Consider the following 17011-nt stretch of genomic DNA (forward strand, 5'->3'; position numbering starts at 1 on the left):
TTATTTTACTGTCATGTATGTATTGTCTTGATTTTTTTTCCTACTGAATGCTTTAGCTCCTATTCTAAGCACTATCAGGTCCAATGTAGTAATCATGTTATTATACAAATCCTGTGATGTATTTGCAATAATAAACATTTCCAGTATTGTCCAAGGGTGACTTAGTTAGTTCTTTGTAAACACTCCCAATAAGCTTTATTGTTAGAGAATGTTAAGAAAGATACATATTCCTTGCTGATTTTTAAAAATTGCTTTAAGTAGCAACTATATGTCAAAGCTATATGATCCATTAATTTTGCCTAATACTCATTATACAAGGAATCCTGCATCTTTTGTATGTACCAATGTTACTGTTAGGTTCCACTTTCTTCTTTTGTAAGTCTAGCCTGTGCTCCTTGGTTAGATGTGGTGGTGGAAAGTGCTGTCACATCATAGCTGAGTTATGACGACTCCTTATGGAGTTTTCCTGGCAAGAGACTAACAGAAGTGGTTTGCCATTGCCTGCCTCTGCCACCCTAATCTTCATATGAGGTCTCCAATTACTAACCAAGGCCAATCCTGCTTAGCTTCCAAGATCTGATGAGATTGGGGTTGCCTGGGCTATCCAGGTCAGGGTGGTCATAGATATAGTACCAAGGTCTGAGATAGTACCAAGGTTTTCTATATTAAAAAAAAAATTCTTTGTCTCTTCTCGTAGTCTATTTTAATGTTCAGCAATCAATGTTTGCTTGAAAGAGAAAGGAAGAGGAAGGGACTGTGAGAGTGTGCAGGTCTTTAATCTCCTGCCTGTAGTTAAGAGATTGGCATTGTTTCATCGGCACCAGGGGCATCCACTAATCACACAACAAAACTGTTCCTGAACTGTATCATTTCTAGCTGCTAATGAGGGCCTTGCAAGATTGGTGCCTCTCTCTCCCCCCGCAAAATATTTTTACCAGAGATCCTGAGAACTTCCACATGAGATTGAACTGTTGGTTGACATGTGAGTCAAGTCACATGTCAACTGAATCACATGTAGGTTTTTGTTTAAAGGTTGAATTGAATGCTGTGTAGAGCAGCTATGTGCCTATGCAGGAGCCACTTCCATAGGATCACCTGCAGAAGTTCCATCGGATGCTGCAAGGTCATGAGCATGTAAAGGAAACCACTGCTCCATGCAGCTCTTCATCACAGTGCAGGGCAAGAGTCATGTGGTTGTCCAAGGAATGATAAGTCTTCCCCTGAACAATAAGTACAGCTTACATGGGGCAGTGCAAGGATGTGTATGTATGGATTCTTCCAAATCTGAATAGTTCACCTGCCTTTCCTATTAAGAAACACTGCATCATAAGTCATAGGCCAAGAATACATTGGCGGCGGGAGGGGGGGGGGGGAACCAACACAAATGATACTTTTCAAGAACACATCTTTTCTTAGTCAAACAAGTTTTTAAAACAAGAGTTGGGTGGCAGCACTGTGTGCCTGTACGGAAACTGCAGTTTCCATGAGGTAGAAAAGATAAGTAAGTTGATCTGGATCTAGACAACTTGCTTGTCTTTGTCATTAATGATCATTGAGTCAGGCAGCAATAAGAAACACAAATAGACACGTTTCTACAGTATTACTAATTGTGAGATGTAAATGTTATGTGCACTTAGACATTACTTCAAACAGCAGGTGGTGAAGTGGTGGTGACAGTGAATGAGGGGAAGCTGCGGGAAAGTAGTATGGGATTTTGATCAATCATATTTTTTACATGAATTAGCTGTTCAACCGCCAACAAATGTTCACCTGTGCTGATAACAATATGTGCACTCTGTATATTGGTGTTGTGCTCGTGAGCAGTCATGTGGAGGTAGGGAGCAGGGCCAGCACGCTTGTGCTCTTTGTCCCTCTCCATGTGTTCAGTAAGCTGTGCAGGAGATGTGTTTACAGGGCTATTGATACACCAGAAGAAGATGGGAAGCCAGCAACACTTCCTGATTTTAAGCTTTAAATTACTAATGAAGAAAAGCAGAAAAAGAAAGATCTTCTCAAGTTATTTTGGTGGAAAGATCCAAGCTTCAGCATCTCTACATATCAACTCCTCTATCAAACAGTTTTCATGTATTTATCCCTCTCCACCTTTTATTATTTTTCCCAAAATTCAATTTTGATCTTTGGATTTCAGGTGGGAGGTACTTTTTCCAACATACAGTTGGAGAAAATGGAATTGTTTGCGCTGACAAACAATAAATATTGCTTCTGGCAGCCTCCTGCTAAACCATCAGTCCAGAGTACACCCTTTAAGTCCATTGAAGTCAATGGCTTAGAATTGTATAAGTCTGCTTAGGATAGTTCTGAATTCCCAAGTATTGGGGGAGCCCCCAGGCAGCCAGTTCCATAAGAAATTGCTTGGTGCAGACAGAAAGCACTGCTCATCTCTTGTTAACTTGTGGCAGTCCATTCAGATTAATCAGTTTCTTTCCTTGTGTGGACTGCTAGGTGAACCCCCAGACACAACAGGCTTTCTAAGGCTTCCCATCTCTCCTAATGTGCCAGACATCCAGATGTGTATTTGACATACCCACATTTCTCATGGAACATCTTGTTGTTTTCCTACTTGTGGTAAAATTTTCTCACACTAATGTTCTCTGATTTAATAAAAAACAGATGGACGGCAGTCCATCTGAATTACTTTTGACAAGCCCTGGAATTCATCTAATACTAGAAATAGTCATTCATAAATTTGCACTGTTAATTTATTTCATACTGCCTTGTTTGTGAGCTCTGACTCTTGAAAGCTTTTGCTAGAATAACTTTTGTTAGTTTCTAAAGTGCCCTGTTTTATATTGTGTACAGTTTGATCTTTTTTGCACTGGGCTTCTTCATTGTTTCTAGCCCCATACTGCATCTATTTCTCTCCAGAGTTCTGCATGCATGGTCAGAATTCTCAAAACTGCTTCTCTGGTTGTATTGCATTCTGCATACTGAAAGGATGCATCAGCTGCAGAGTCAATTGTTCCCTGGGGTTTTTGACCTGCACACATATCCCGATGTTTTTTCCACTGAAGTCACTGGAAAGTGAAGTCACTTTTTTGCAGTTCAGAATGCTTTCTTGGGTGTGAGGCCTGGCCCTGGCTCTGCCTTTCACCCTCCCCCTTTATCCTCCTGCATCCTGATTGGTTGAACAACAACCATTCCAGTTCTTTCTTTCTTAAAAATGTTTTTTAAACAACAATGTTGCAATATTGGTGCATTTTTTAAAAACTTTGCAAGTTTCCTAAGCATATCAGCTTCAATATGGCTAAGAGAAATTTTAAAAATGGATTAAAAATGTGTTGTGTGTGCACACTAACCTTGGCAGTAAGAAGTAAATTCCTTTTTATTTTTTTAAATAACAATGTTGCATCATTGGTGCATTAAAAAAACCTTGCATGTTTCCTCAGCTGATCAACTGAGGAAACTGACCTGTCCTCAGGTGATCAATGGATGAAACAGAAAGCCAGCAGCAGAAGCAGGATATTTTTCTAGTGCAAACCCCCCCCCCCCCCACACACACACCACTTTGGTTCAAGTAATGCAGAATTACAGAGGCCCAAAGCAGATCTGATCGTTGTTGATCAAATGCCCGGAAAACCTGGTATAAGGTGCATGCATAAGACACCTTTATTTTGACAAATAAGGAAACCAAAACTATGTATCTTCAATATCCTGACAGCTGTGTCCATCAAAATACATAATGATTTGTCCAGACCCATTGTCTAGTGAATGAAAATCAGTACTGGGGTTCTCAATCATTAGTGTAGTTTTCATTCATTCCTAGAAATGTATTGGTTTTTGTGATTTTCACAGACATATAAAGTGCATCCAATACAATTCTTAATACATTACAAATTACTTTTAGTGGCGTATCTAAGGTTGTAGGCTGAAATAAAAACACAAATTGCAAATACTCTGGGGAGGGGGGGGCGTGTCACTGTGACTTAAAGCCTAATGAAATATGTTTGCTGGCAGGAAGACATATTTATTTATTTATTTACCTTTCCACCTAAATAGGGTCCCCGAATCAGCATCAAAATATTTCAACATTAAAACAGCATTTAAAATAAGTGTGCGTATCAATAAAAACACAAACATACATAACACCAAAGCTTGGGAGGAGGACCAATAACAGTTACTGGTTTGAGCCATTCAAAACAAAGAAATTTTTCCTCACTGGCAGAAGACAGCAGTAGAAGGATACAGTTGAATCTCCCTGGAGGTGGGAGTTTAGAAGTTTCAGCATCATGGGGTAGTGGACTTACAGTGCAGTCCTAAATAGCGTTATACCCACCTAAGCTTATTGAATTTGCCTAAAATAGAATTAAAAGGGTGTAACTTTGATTAGGATAGAATTCTTAAAGTTTGAATTTAACTCAGGATGATTGGATTCAAATCCCTACCTGAACCATGAAGCTTGCTGAATAACCTTGAGGCAACTATTCTTTCTCAGCCCAACTTGCTTCATGGAGTTTTTGTAGAAGCAAAATGAGATCATCCATATATACCATGCAGAGTTCCTTAAAGGAAGGGTAGAGAATCTGTCATTTTTTAAATCCCTCCTTTCCCTCCAATGAGCTGAGTGTGGTACACATGATTCTCCTGTAGTCTAATTTGTCCTCAAAACAACTTTATAGGATAGATCAGGCTGAAAGAGTGTGTGTGACCCAATGTCACCCAGTGAGTTTCATGGCAGTGTAGAGAGTTGAACCTAGGTGATTTGGTATTCTGGTTTCAATAGTTTTGGATACAAATGGAAAGAATGATAAATTGGTTTTGTTTTGTATGTATATAAACAAAAGGAAAATATCAGCCTTTTCTTTGAGTTTCAGACTGTTCGTTAATGAAGCCACAGGTTTAATTGTTTTCAGTAGTAATAATACATGTCACCACACTTGTTTGGCCTGCCTCAAGGTTTCAGTCAAAGGTACAGTTCGTTGTGTGGAGATTTCCTTTTGGGCAGTGGAGTGCCATTCTTACAGTGAAGCTCTTGCATTAGGTCTCTAGCTAATGATTGGATTGGAAAACTACAGTAGTAGCGGTCAAACACAAAAGGAAAATAACTCACATTGACCTGATCTTAAGTGGGTTTTCATTGTTCACTGATGTATATTTTCCAATAAGACAAAAGTTTAATACACAAATGGAGAAGACTACTGCAGAATTTTTTTAGAAGTTAAATTATTCTCCAGCGTCAAAGTGAAGAAACATTTTAAAAGTATAGAATTGTCGAGGTACACTAGTCTGTCTGTGTGGTGCATGTGTTTATGCATGAGCCACAATACTTTCAGATTTACTCCGGAGAAGAACTGCAGCTATGAATAAACACTTCTTAAGATACCAATGGACTGCCCCAAACAGCTCTGCATCACCATTGCCAGAGCATTTATCTGTATGGTGGAGAAGTGCCAGCAAGTTTTCTCCCATCTCAAACTTTCCTCTATGTAACATAGTAGGAGTTGAGCAGCTAGCCCTGAGGGAAGAAGCTCAGGAAGTCTCAAGACAAATGAGAAGAATTGAAGAGAAACACAGAAAAAAAATAAAATACAGTTTCTTGCTAATTCAAAAATTATACTAATTCTGTGGTTGTCATGCCTCTCTTGTCAGGCAAGCCAAGCAGTCCAAGGTTCAGAGCTGAAAGCCAATAGCCCCCATCTTGCTAGTCTTTATTCCAGGTCCCTCGAGAATCAGAAAGTGTGGAACTTGTTCAAATGTTCCTGTCAAAAATATTATGAACTATTTCCCCAGGATCATGGGGCATTTATACTCAGAACTTACATGGCTCTTTGTAGAACTAAGAAGGGCAGAAAAGGCCCTTTGGGGCATGTGCACCAGATGAGGTAAATGGGTTTTCAAGTGTGCTGATACATTTGTCAGGCTACTGAGCACCCATCTGGGTTTCAGATCTGTGAGATTTACATGATGTACTTCAGCTCATGGAATGGATGTTTGGTTAACTAAGAACTTTACAACATTAACCTTGTTTGAACAGAGAGCTTTCCTTCATTATAAGAATAATTTAAGGCTAAAAATACAATGATTAATGTAGTTGTCCTTATTAAAAGAAAAGCAAGATTATGGAATAGATTCTAGCATGATAAGTCTGAAAAAAAAGTTAAAAACTAGTTGTGAAGTTTGCCTGTCCTTAAATTGGCAAAGAGGACAAAGCAGAAATGGCAATGTTTGCTGACAGTCATGGCTGACCTAGTTATGTTAAGAAGAGTTGTCAGGAATTGCAAAAGGACTCAAGAAAACAGCAGGCTACCTAATGACAGCTGAATTTTAATTCAACAAAGTGCAAGCTAATACTGATTGGAAACAAGGAGTTAATCTACTTTTACACACTTAAATTACTTAAACAGTTGTTTTCTTTGGAATGTAATGTTACTTTTTTTTCCTTTTATCATTCCTGACAGCCTAATCATTGTTGGTTGCATTTGATGGTCCCTGAATTGACAAAGAGTCTGAATAATCTTCTCCAAAAATTTCAAAAAATTTCAGATATGTCAGATGTCTTAAGTAATTATTCAATCATCAGTAATCTCGCAAGGATCATCAATGATATAATGGCATGTCTGTCTCCTAAAAATAAGGTAATGATCTTAACATTGATTTCCCTCTTTGTTTCTAAATAATGCTGTGTGTATAGATTAATATAATGCCTCCTCCACAAAAATCATTCTCTGTTGCCTTCAAGATTATATCAGCTTTCTTCTTAAGCCCTTTATACAGCTTCTTATACTTGTGTTAAAAACATTCTGTGCGTCCTCCCGCTGCCTTTTGTGTACATGGAAATGTGCAGGGATGGGAAGAAATATGGCGTTCATCAATCCCATGTGGGACTCAGCACATTGGTCTCAAGCTATGCCTATGAGTGTTCAGCATAATGAGGGCACAAAAGCTACAGACATGAAAATGAATAGGATTAGACTCTTGCTTTTCTAACGTTCACGTTTCTGGGGATGTTTTCCTTGTGTGTAAGCTTTGTGCCTATGCGATGCCAAATACATGGGGGTAGAGCTAGCATGCGTGGATTTTGGGAAGGGGTGGACACTACCCACTAACATCTATCCCATCCAGTGAAAAATCTCATTGTCCTATCTGATTTAGCCCAAAGATGAGTAGTATTTAATTCTGGATTTTGATGGACCAGTGTAATATGAACTTTCTTTTAAAATAAATGTTGTATTTTTATAGAATTTTAGAAAACAAAATGATTATCTGTATAAAGAAGATCAGTTCTTCCCTGAAGACTTCTTTAAGCATTTTTATAGCACCATTGAAGTGTACAAAGCCATTGCAAATAAACCAGAGCAGAATGAGTGTATTCTGCTTTCAACCACAGAAATACCCCAAAATGGTAAGAGTTCTTTCGTAGTCTCAACTGATGCAAATTTTTATAATTCCTTTAGCAGGGTTCTGTCAATTCTTTATAATCTTCCGTGTACAGTTACAGGTGATTAAATGTAGACCCAGATCTTTCTTGTGGCGACATTTAGCTGCTAAACTTTGACAATAAACTCTTAACCGCTCTGTCATATTAGAGAAACGTTAAGCAGGCCAGGAAGGTAGGAGATCAATCTGTGTGTGTGTGAAATGCATATTTTGGGGGAAGTCAGATTTTTTGAACAATTCAGCTAAAACCAATTGTTGCTAACTGCGGATCAATCTTGCATGTAAAAATTTTAATTGAATAATTCTTGCCTTTGTTGCAGTATTTAGTAATTCACTTTTTCATTGTCCGTCTTCTGTGCATCCCCACATGGGACTGCGCACGCGCAGGCCTGCCGACCGGAGCTTTCTTCTAGCTAAAATTTCCACTAGGGGGCGCACTTCTGCCGACCGTGCATGTGCAGTTTTTCCCGCCAATACGGCCAACCGGCGGAAGGCGCCCCCTCACCCTCAGTTTCTCTTTTGCCGCCAACCGGTGAAGAGCTAGCTGCTTCCACTGCGATCGTCAGTGAAAGCGTTTCATCTTCTTTTCCAATTGGTACAGTGAGTGTTTCAGCCGAGCAAGATGGCTGAAAAAGCACTCTTTAAGAGGTGTGTGACTTGCTCAACTAAGATGCCTGGCACAGACGGCCACTCCGTCTGCCTCGAATGTCTGGGGGAAACCCATGTGGTTCCCAAATGCAAGCATTGGCAAAAATTCACTCCTAAGGCGAGGGCCGAGAGACAGGCGAGGCTGCAGGCCATGCTTTGGTGACAGGCTATGCGGGCGACTAATGGTTCAGAAAACCCTTCTAAGCCCCCATCTCTGAGCGGGAAGTCTTCTCGGAGTGCTACTTCCACCACTAAATCGGCCTCCCCCAGTCGGGCTCGAGAGCCTGCTCCTTCAGAGACCAGTGCTGAGGGCCCTTCCAGTACCCCTCGGATCCATAGACCTAAGTCGTCTACACCGAGTCCGAGGAGCGCGTCGGATCCGACATCGGTGAAATCGGATCCGAAGAAGGTCGACCTGAAGCCCTCGGATCCGAAGGGCTCGGATTCAGCCCGTTCTGGCCATTCTTCGAGGGAGTCCACGCGATCGGAACCGAGCGGCTCAAATCCGACCAAATCATCGGATCCGACAGCTTCGGAGCCGAAGACTCACAAATGCGCTGGAGAAGTAAAACATTCAGACCAGCCTCCTAAGAAGACGTCTAAGCAAAAGCACACGGCTTCTGTCCAGACGGATCCGACGTGGGATAGACCTAAGACCCCTTCCCCTCGGATCCACTCGCCTCCCTACCAGTCATCTATTGATGAAGGCGAGCTCCATGAGACCCGCTGGACCGACTCTCCTGTTTGTTCGGAATGTCGTCGGGTCCTCGAGGGAGAGTCCCCTGCTCCTACTGCCGTTCTGCTGAGAGGTTCGGTTCCGACTTCTTCCGTCCTCGCCATACTTACTCGATCGAGTCGGCTCCAGAGGATTGGGAGCGCCCCCTCAGCGACTACTCCCATTATGGTTCCCCTCATCGGGGACAAGGTTAACGATTCTCGGAGCGGGAGCGCAAGCAGAGTCCCAGCCCTCCATCGGATCCATCACCAGATGAGATCATCATTGGGGCCGGTAGGGTTTCCCCTACTGAAGATTTCCGTTTGTATGCAGAACAGATGATGAGGATGGCACGCTCTGTGGAGCTTGAAGTGTCGGCTGTGAATCCTAAGCCCAAAGACAAGATAATACGTCATATCTACTCTGGGAATCCAGCGTCCATCGCCTTCCCTATCGTCGAGGGCTTGGAGAAGATCATCACCTCTGTGTGTGAGAAGCCTGCTTCCATCCATCCAACATCTCGCCGCCTAGAGGCTCTTTACAAAACTAGAGATGATGTGTGTACTTATCTCTTCTCTCACCCACCACCATCATCACTTGTGGCTGAGGAGATGCAATCTCGACAGCAGCAGGGATCCCATGCTGTCCCGGCGGACAAAGAAAGTAGGAAGCTGGATGCCCTGGGCAAGAAGGTGTATTCTTCAGCTGCCCTAGCTGTTAAAATCTCCAACTATTCATCTATAATGGGCGCTTACCAAATTTTCTTATGGGACAGAATTGCCGTTTTTCTGGACAAGCTCCCTGAGGATCAGAAGATGCTTGCCAAGGTGATCAGGGATGAGGCCTTGCATTTGTCCAAGCAGCAAATCAGTGCTGGCCATAATACCCTTGAGACATCTTCAAGGGCCTTAGCATCAGTTGTAGTGCTTCAACGCCACGCCTGGCTCCGAACAACTGCACTGCCCCTGGAAACTCGGAATAGGGTCGAGGATATGCCCTTTGAGGAGAAGACTCTATTTTCCGGCAAGACGGACGAATATCTCTCCCAGAAGCGCAAAGACCGCCTAACAGCACGCTCTTACGGCATTACCCACTCAAAGCCACCTCAGTACAACCGCGAGTCGTACCGTTCATCTTACTTCTATCATGGCAGGAACCATAGATACCAACCGTATCCACCCTATGGTTCGTTCAGGCAGCCCCAGCAACAATCGGGCTCGGATATGTGGTTTGTCATTCTAGACCTCAAAGATGCGTACTTCCACATCTCAATACACCCAGACCATAGAAAATTTTTGAGGTTCATCTCCAATGGAAGGGTCTTCCAATATCAGGTTTTACCCTTTGGCCTTTCCACGGCGCCCAGAGTCTTTACTAAGTATATGGCTCCAGTAGTGGCATTCCTGAGGCAGCAGGGGTGCTTTATTTTCCCCTATTCGGATGACTGGCTTTTAGCAGTCCCTTCTGCGGATCTCCTTCGTGAACATGTAGAGAAGGTGATCCGTACCTGCTCACGTCTTGGGCTTTTGGTGAATTTTCAGAAGTCAGTCCTAATCCCTTCCCGAAGGGCAAAATTTATTGGCATGGTTCTTGATGTCATACAAAACAAGGGATTTTTACCGTCTGACCGTGCGGTGCGCATTAGGCGCATTGTGACCTTTTTCTCCAGATGCCGTTTTCAGTTGGCATCGGCTATCCAGGCTTTATTAGGCCTCATGGCGTCCTCCACGGGTGTTACTCCTTTTGCCAGACTGCACATGCGACCACTTCAACTTTGGTTCCTTTCAGTGCATGATTTCCAGGTTTCTAGCCAGAACAGGAAATATTCTATCCCTCGGAGGGTGATTCAATCTCTTACCTGGTGGCTCTCAGAGAGTAGCTTGTTTCAAGGGGTTGCCTTTGGCTCACTTCAATGTCAGATTACCATATCCACTGATGCCAGTACCATAGGCTGGGGGGCTCAATGTGGTTCATTAAGGGCTCACGGTACATGGACATCTCAGGACAGAGAGCTCCACATTAACTTATTAGAGCTGATTGCCATTCGCTTTGCCCTTATCGCGTTTGCAGATACGCTTCGACACAAGGCAGTTCAGATCCTTACAGTCAATTGCACGGCCATGATCTACGTGAACAAGCAGGGAGGCACCACCTCCCGAGCCCTTTGCGAGGAAGCAATGCGAATTTGGGAATGGGCCATAGACAGGGACATTCATTTACAAGCAGTTCATATCCCCGGAACCTCAAACGTGATCGCGGACAAGTTGAGCCGTCTGACATCAGACAATCACGAGTGGACAATAATAGATTCCCAATTGGACAGAATCTTTCAGGAATGGGGCTTCCCCGAGGTGGATCTGTTCGCCTCAGAGAGCAACAAGAAAGCCCCACTGTTCTGTTCCAGGGGGGGCTTGGGTCGACAGTCCCTGGGGGATGCCTTTCAGATCACCTGGACAGGGCACCTCTTCTACGCATTCCCACCGTTTCCCCTGGTGTCCAGAGTAGTGAGCAAGATTCAATGAGAGGGGACACAGGTGGTTCTGGTGATGCCCTATTGGCCGCGTCAACCCTGGTTTCAGTGAGTGATGCAACTATCACAGGGTTTGTTTTGTCAGTTTGACCCTGTTCCAGATCTCCTCTGTTTCACGATCTACCCAAACTGAGACTGACAGCATGGTTCATAAGGGTCCGCCCGGCTTGTCCGACAGAGTAGCAGAGATTCTGGTTAATGCCAGGAGGGATACTACCCGTAGATCGTACACAGCTAAGTGGAAACGTTTTGAGAGTTGGGCTGCCATTAGCGGACTGGATGTATGGACCTGTCAACTGGGCTCCATCTTTGATTTTCTTTTGAGCTTTAAGGATTTGGGTTTGTCAAATTCTTCAATCAGGGTTTATTTGGCTGCCATTTCGGCCTTCCATCACAAGATTGATGGCAAGACAGTTTTCTCCCATAGTTTATCCAAAGCTTTTTTGAAGGGACTGCTGAATATGTACCCTCCTGTTAGGGAGATTGTCCCTCAGTGGTCTCTCACATTGGTGCTAGTTGCGCTTATGAAAGCCCCTTTCGAGCCTTTGGCTTCTTGTGAGTTGAAGTTTTTGTCTTTGAAAGTTGCGTTTCTAATAGCAATTACATCGGCACGTAGGGTTAGTGAGTTAGTGGCCCTGAAGCATGATACTCTTCTACCTTCAGAGAACCCGCCCATTTAGGAAAGTGACTCAATTGTTTCTTTGTTATGCTGGTCCTCGTGAGGGTAAGGCTGCTATCCCACAGACGATCTCTCAGTGGGTGACGATGGCAGTCAGGACTTGTTATTCACAGTCTAAGGTCGATTGCCCTTTGGAGGTTCGGGCCCATTCTACTAAGGCCCAGGCTTCTTCAGCAGCCTTTCTGAAGGAGATTCCCATTCGGGACATTTGTAGGGCGGCTACCTGGTCCTCAACTGAGACGTTTGCCAAACATTATGCCCTGGATACGCTGGAGCGCAGAGAGGCTGCTGTGGGTCACGCTGTGCTTCAATCGCTTTTCCAGTGAGAGAACATACCCACCTCCAGGTAAGCGGCTTGTGAGTCTCCCATGTGGGGATGCACAGAAGACGGACAATGAAAACAGAGTTTCACTTACCATAACTGCTGTTCATTGACGTCTTCTGTGCAGACACACATACCCTCCCTCCTGCCCCGCTATGTTCCTCTTACAAGTTTTTTTTGGGGGGGGGGGGGTCGGCGGCACAGGAGAAACTGAGGGTGAGAGGGCGCCTTCCACCGGATGGCCGTATTGGAGGGGAAAGCCGCACATGCGCGGTCGGCAGAAGTGCGCCCCCTAGTGGAAATTTTAGCTAGAAGAAAACTCCGGTCGGCAGGCCTGCGCGTGCGCAGTCCCATCTGTGTCTGCACAGAAGACGTCAATGAACAGCAGTTACGGTAAGCGAAACTCTTTTTTTTTCCAAAATAACCACTGATGCACTCTCTTTCTGCCATAGAGTCCAGAGTCAGCAAGCCCTTTTGGTTACCTCCCGTTGCTGCTAGCTCCCTTAGGAATGACAGCAGTGGTGATACCAGTAACAGTAAGTACAAAGAAGTGTGTTACCATGACGAAAGATTTCTTTCTTGATGAAAAACAAAAAGAATAAAGAACAATAATTGTTCAGGATGACAGTTCCTGATTGGTATGAGTAACAGAAATGCATTTGATGGCAAATTGATGGCCATGAGCATAGGCGGCTTTAAAAGGGGGTTAGACAGATTCATGGAGGACAGGTCGGTCAAAGGTTCTACAAACCTGAGGAAAGCTTCAGGTTTGCAGAAAAATCTGAAATCTAAAGAAAAAAAAATGGGAAGTTAATCCCCTCAAATAATGGCAGCAGCACCTGTACTTTAAAAAATGAAAGCCCTGGGCAACCACAGCAGTATTGATGGTTGTTGGGGGTTTTCCGGGCTGTATTGCCGTGGTCTTGGCATTTTCCACACTGTGACACTGAGAGATCTCTGTCTTTCGGTGCTACACCTCTGAAGATGCCAGTCACAGCTGCTGGCGAAACGTCAGGAACTACAATGCCAAGACCACGGCAATACAGCCCGGAAAACCCCCAACAACCATCGTTCTCCGGCCGTGAAAGCCTTCGACAATACATCACAGCAGTATTGTTAGCCTTCAAACCTTTGTTTTTATCAGGGGGAGAAGGCAGGGCTGTTTTGGCCTTTGAGAGAAGAATCATCAGGGCCAGACCCACCAGTAACTTGTTATGACTCACCCACACTGGCTGCTAGCTACTCTTCAATAGCAACCATTACATGAAATCCAGTGCGGTGCAGTAATGAGAGTTTCAGACTAGAAAAGGGCAAAATTACTTGAAGGGCCATCACTTGTTTATTTATATTTCTTTTTAATTAACCTTTGAATCAGTAGCTGCATTTCACAGAGAGTTCAAGATGGTGTTTAGTTGGACTGTCATTTTCTGATACTTTTATAGCTTAACACATTTCTTGCATTTATGCTTTCCAGCAAACTAAATCAGTATTGCTTCTTTGTTGTTTTGCCCATCTTTTAAAATTATATCACCCAAGAGTGCAGTCCCAAGCAGAGTTACAGCCATGAAAGTGTATTAACGTCAAAGGATTTACAAGGTGTAACTCTGTTTAGGATTGCACTGCAAATTACTGTATAGGTGAGAAATGCATTGAAGTAGTATAGATAACAATCTTGTTTTAATTAATTTGGAATAAGCCCCTGGGTTACATAGCATGGGAATTAGTGTGTGGTTTTTTTAGTTAATTTTTCAACAACACACCTTATTAACTGACCCTTCTATAATTAGACAATCAACACTGGAAACATAATTTGGCCTATTTTTTAGGCATGTCATAACTTCTCTGGAAGACTATCCTATCAAAGGTGTTCAGAAAGGTAACTCCAAAAAATCTTACTCCACCCAGTACACTGATGTGATGATTTTCTGTAGGGATGACAAGTACATAAAAATGTTATCAGAAGGATCACAATTGATCCAGCTATTTTGGTTTTGTTTAGCTGACACAGTTGAGATGATTGACATTTTGTTTATTATTATGAAAAGTAGACTATAGCAGGGATGGATGTTATAGCTTGATTTTGAAACATTCAAAGTATTCACATTTAATGTCTCTCTTGATAAATAGATGCAAAATCTTGATAAACAGATGCACAAGCACTGTGAGAGATACAGAATATCAAAGTATACAAGTTTGAGTACAAGTTTCAAATCTATCATTAAGAACATGAGATGGAGTGATTTATGGAAAGCAACTTTTATTCACACAGCCAGCATTTTTCTATGTATCTAGATACGTAGTTTATGCAACTTGTCTTGAAGTGGTTAAAAGCAGATCTTTCCACGGGCTTGAGACCTGTTTTGATAGCTATCACTATTTTCCATGCACCCTCCCCACAAATGTTTTCATTTTAGCAGCATCAACAGATTACAGCTAAATTAAAAAAATAAACAGCATCTTAAAAGGGTCAGAGTATAAATATGAAACACACAGATGTCTGTTTGAGGGAATTTAATGTGCACGATGGGGTTTGGCTCCACAAAATCTATTTTTTCAACTTTTGGTCCCCCTCCTCCAATATGGCTATGATTTATTTATTTAGAATATTTCTGTACCACCGCTTCAAAATCCAGCTAGAGGCATCTCACAATTAAAACAACAACACAATATTTAAGACACACCATTAAAAACAAGCCATCAGTGAACATAAAAACTACTCATAAAACAGAGGCAGACCATTACAAATCTAGTAGGAACCCCCCTCCATTAAAAGCCTGTGTGTTTGGGCCCGAACGTGTTCAGGCCTGATGCCAGGTGAGCCTCAAGGAGAAGGACGTTCCAACCCTGTCTATAGACACCATTTGCCTCACTTCTGAAGACGGGCTTTGCTGCACAGGTTTTTTCATAAACTCTGGCTCCATACTGCTTTGATTTATCCCTTGATTTCCACACACATTTTTTTAGCCTTTATTTTTTGCATTTTTTGTTTTTTTCTCTGTTTCCCCCCCCCCCCTGGTTCTTTTGAGACCATTTTTACCCTGATCTTTTTCTGGAGTTAATTTTGAATCCGTTTTTTATTATACATAATGTTTCTCTCAGTTTTAATTGTCCTGCCCACTCCACTCATCTCCAACCTACTTTTTCAAACATTCATTGAACCACTCCTTCCCCCTGCCTTTTCCCCTTGCTTTGTTTTGCTTTCAATCTTTTTTTAATCCTCAATTTCATATCACTATGTCAACCTACCATTGTAATAATAGATGCAGAAGGTTCTCTGAATTCTGAGCTTTCATTTTTTAAAAAAGGAAGTCTCTAGTCCCTTCCATTGCAGAGATATCTTTTTCTTTATATCTCTACAAGGGAAGAAGCTAGAGACTTGCTTTTTTAAAAAAAAATGAAGGCTATGAATTCAGAGAACCTGCTACACCTATTATTACGATAGTAGGTCAATATGTTGAGGTGAAATTGATTATTCTTTTTAAAAAACACCTTTGTGGCACAGGAGAGGGCCCCATTTCTGATTCCAGAAAAAGCAGCATGCTTTGAAAAACATACAGTCACTGCTGCCCTGGGCTCTATCCCAACAGAGGTTAGTTTGCCCTGCCAGTGCCAACCCTGCCTCCTGGCTTTGGGTCAACCTGGGCAGGGCTTTCCGGTTTAGACCATGGAGATGAGGGACTTTGGTATGAGTGGTGAAGCTGCTCTACTTTTAAACTTCCCATGTAAAGACTGGCAGCATGTTCGTTTTCTGTCTTTTATTTTTAAATTCAGCCCTTATATTGCTATATCAGTATAAGCCTGTGTGAAAAATTAAAAGGGGGGGGGGCAGTGCTGTGATGACACTAATGATGTCAGCTCCCTCTCTGATTATTTAAGAAACATGAAGAAGAAAATAAACCATCTCTACAATTGTAAAAATGCAAAGAAAGGGCAGGCAGGCATAAGAACCTGGATCAACTGTTAAGAAAATCAGGAATAAGTTGAACATGAGGAAAAGCCTGGTGAAGGGTACTCAGAGCAGGGCTTGAGAGAACAGACGTTAACTGGTGGGCTTGATAGTATAGGAGGAAAACATCCTTCAGGTATCTTGACTCAAAGTCTTTTAGGGTTATAAAAGTAAGAACCAACACTTTTAATTGTCCTGGGGATCAGATGTAATACGATATTATCCCTGTAACCAACCCTGACAATAGCCTGGGTAGCTCATTCAGGACTATTTGAAGTTTACAAACCATTTTGAAAGGCAGTCCCACCTAGAGTGCATTTCAGTAATATAATTTGGATGTATGAGAGCATAGATCACTAGGGCCAGATTATACTTTCCAAGAAATGGTGAACCCGCTGGAGTTCATAAAAGTCACTATATGCCATGAAGGAAACCTGAGCCTCCAACTGTAGGCCACGTTCTAGTAGCACCCCCAGGCTATGAACCTGCTCATTCAGTGGGAATGCAGTTCCCTTCAGGACGGGCTCATTCTGCAATCAGTCACGCATTTTGCTGCACATGGCTTGAATGTAACATAAGAATTACACAACACATGTATAAAGAAGAATCAAGTGTACGCTGTATGGATTGTACATCCATTCACTGAAACTTGTATATAAGGAAATGGATTGAAAATAAAACAGCCAGTATTGTCATGCCTTTATATAAATCTGTCTCATTTGGAATACTGTGCACAGTTCTAATCACCTCATCTCACAAAGAGATGTGAGGAAATG

At 42.5% G+C, this 17011-nt stretch overlaps 1 protein-coding gene across 4 annotated transcripts in view; it reads left to right on the forward strand.

The window, feature by feature from the left end:
• Positions 1–17011, forward strand: part of KITLG (KIT ligand) — an 88378-nt gene that overhangs the window by 53214 nt on the left and 18153 nt on the right. For 3 of the 4 annotated variants that reach the window (XM_054988253.1, XM_054988254.1, XM_054988255.1), the window contains 3 exons: positions 6417–6593; positions 7198–7360; positions 12742–12825. In XM_054988253.1, coding sequence (XP_054844228.1) covers positions 6417–6593; positions 7198–7360; positions 12742–12825 — 424 coding nt within the window. The remainder of the gene's footprint in view (positions 1–6416; positions 6594–7197; positions 7361–12741; positions 12826–17011) is intronic. The other variant, XM_054988256.1, reaches the window with a different exon arrangement.

The sequence above is a fragment of the Eublepharis macularius genome, chromosome 9, assembly GCF_028583425.1.
Source record: "Eublepharis macularius isolate TG4126 chromosome 9, MPM_Emac_v1.0, whole genome shotgun sequence".
NCBI classification, from domain to species: Eukaryota; Metazoa; Chordata; class Lepidosauria; order Squamata; family Eublepharidae; genus Eublepharis; species Eublepharis macularius.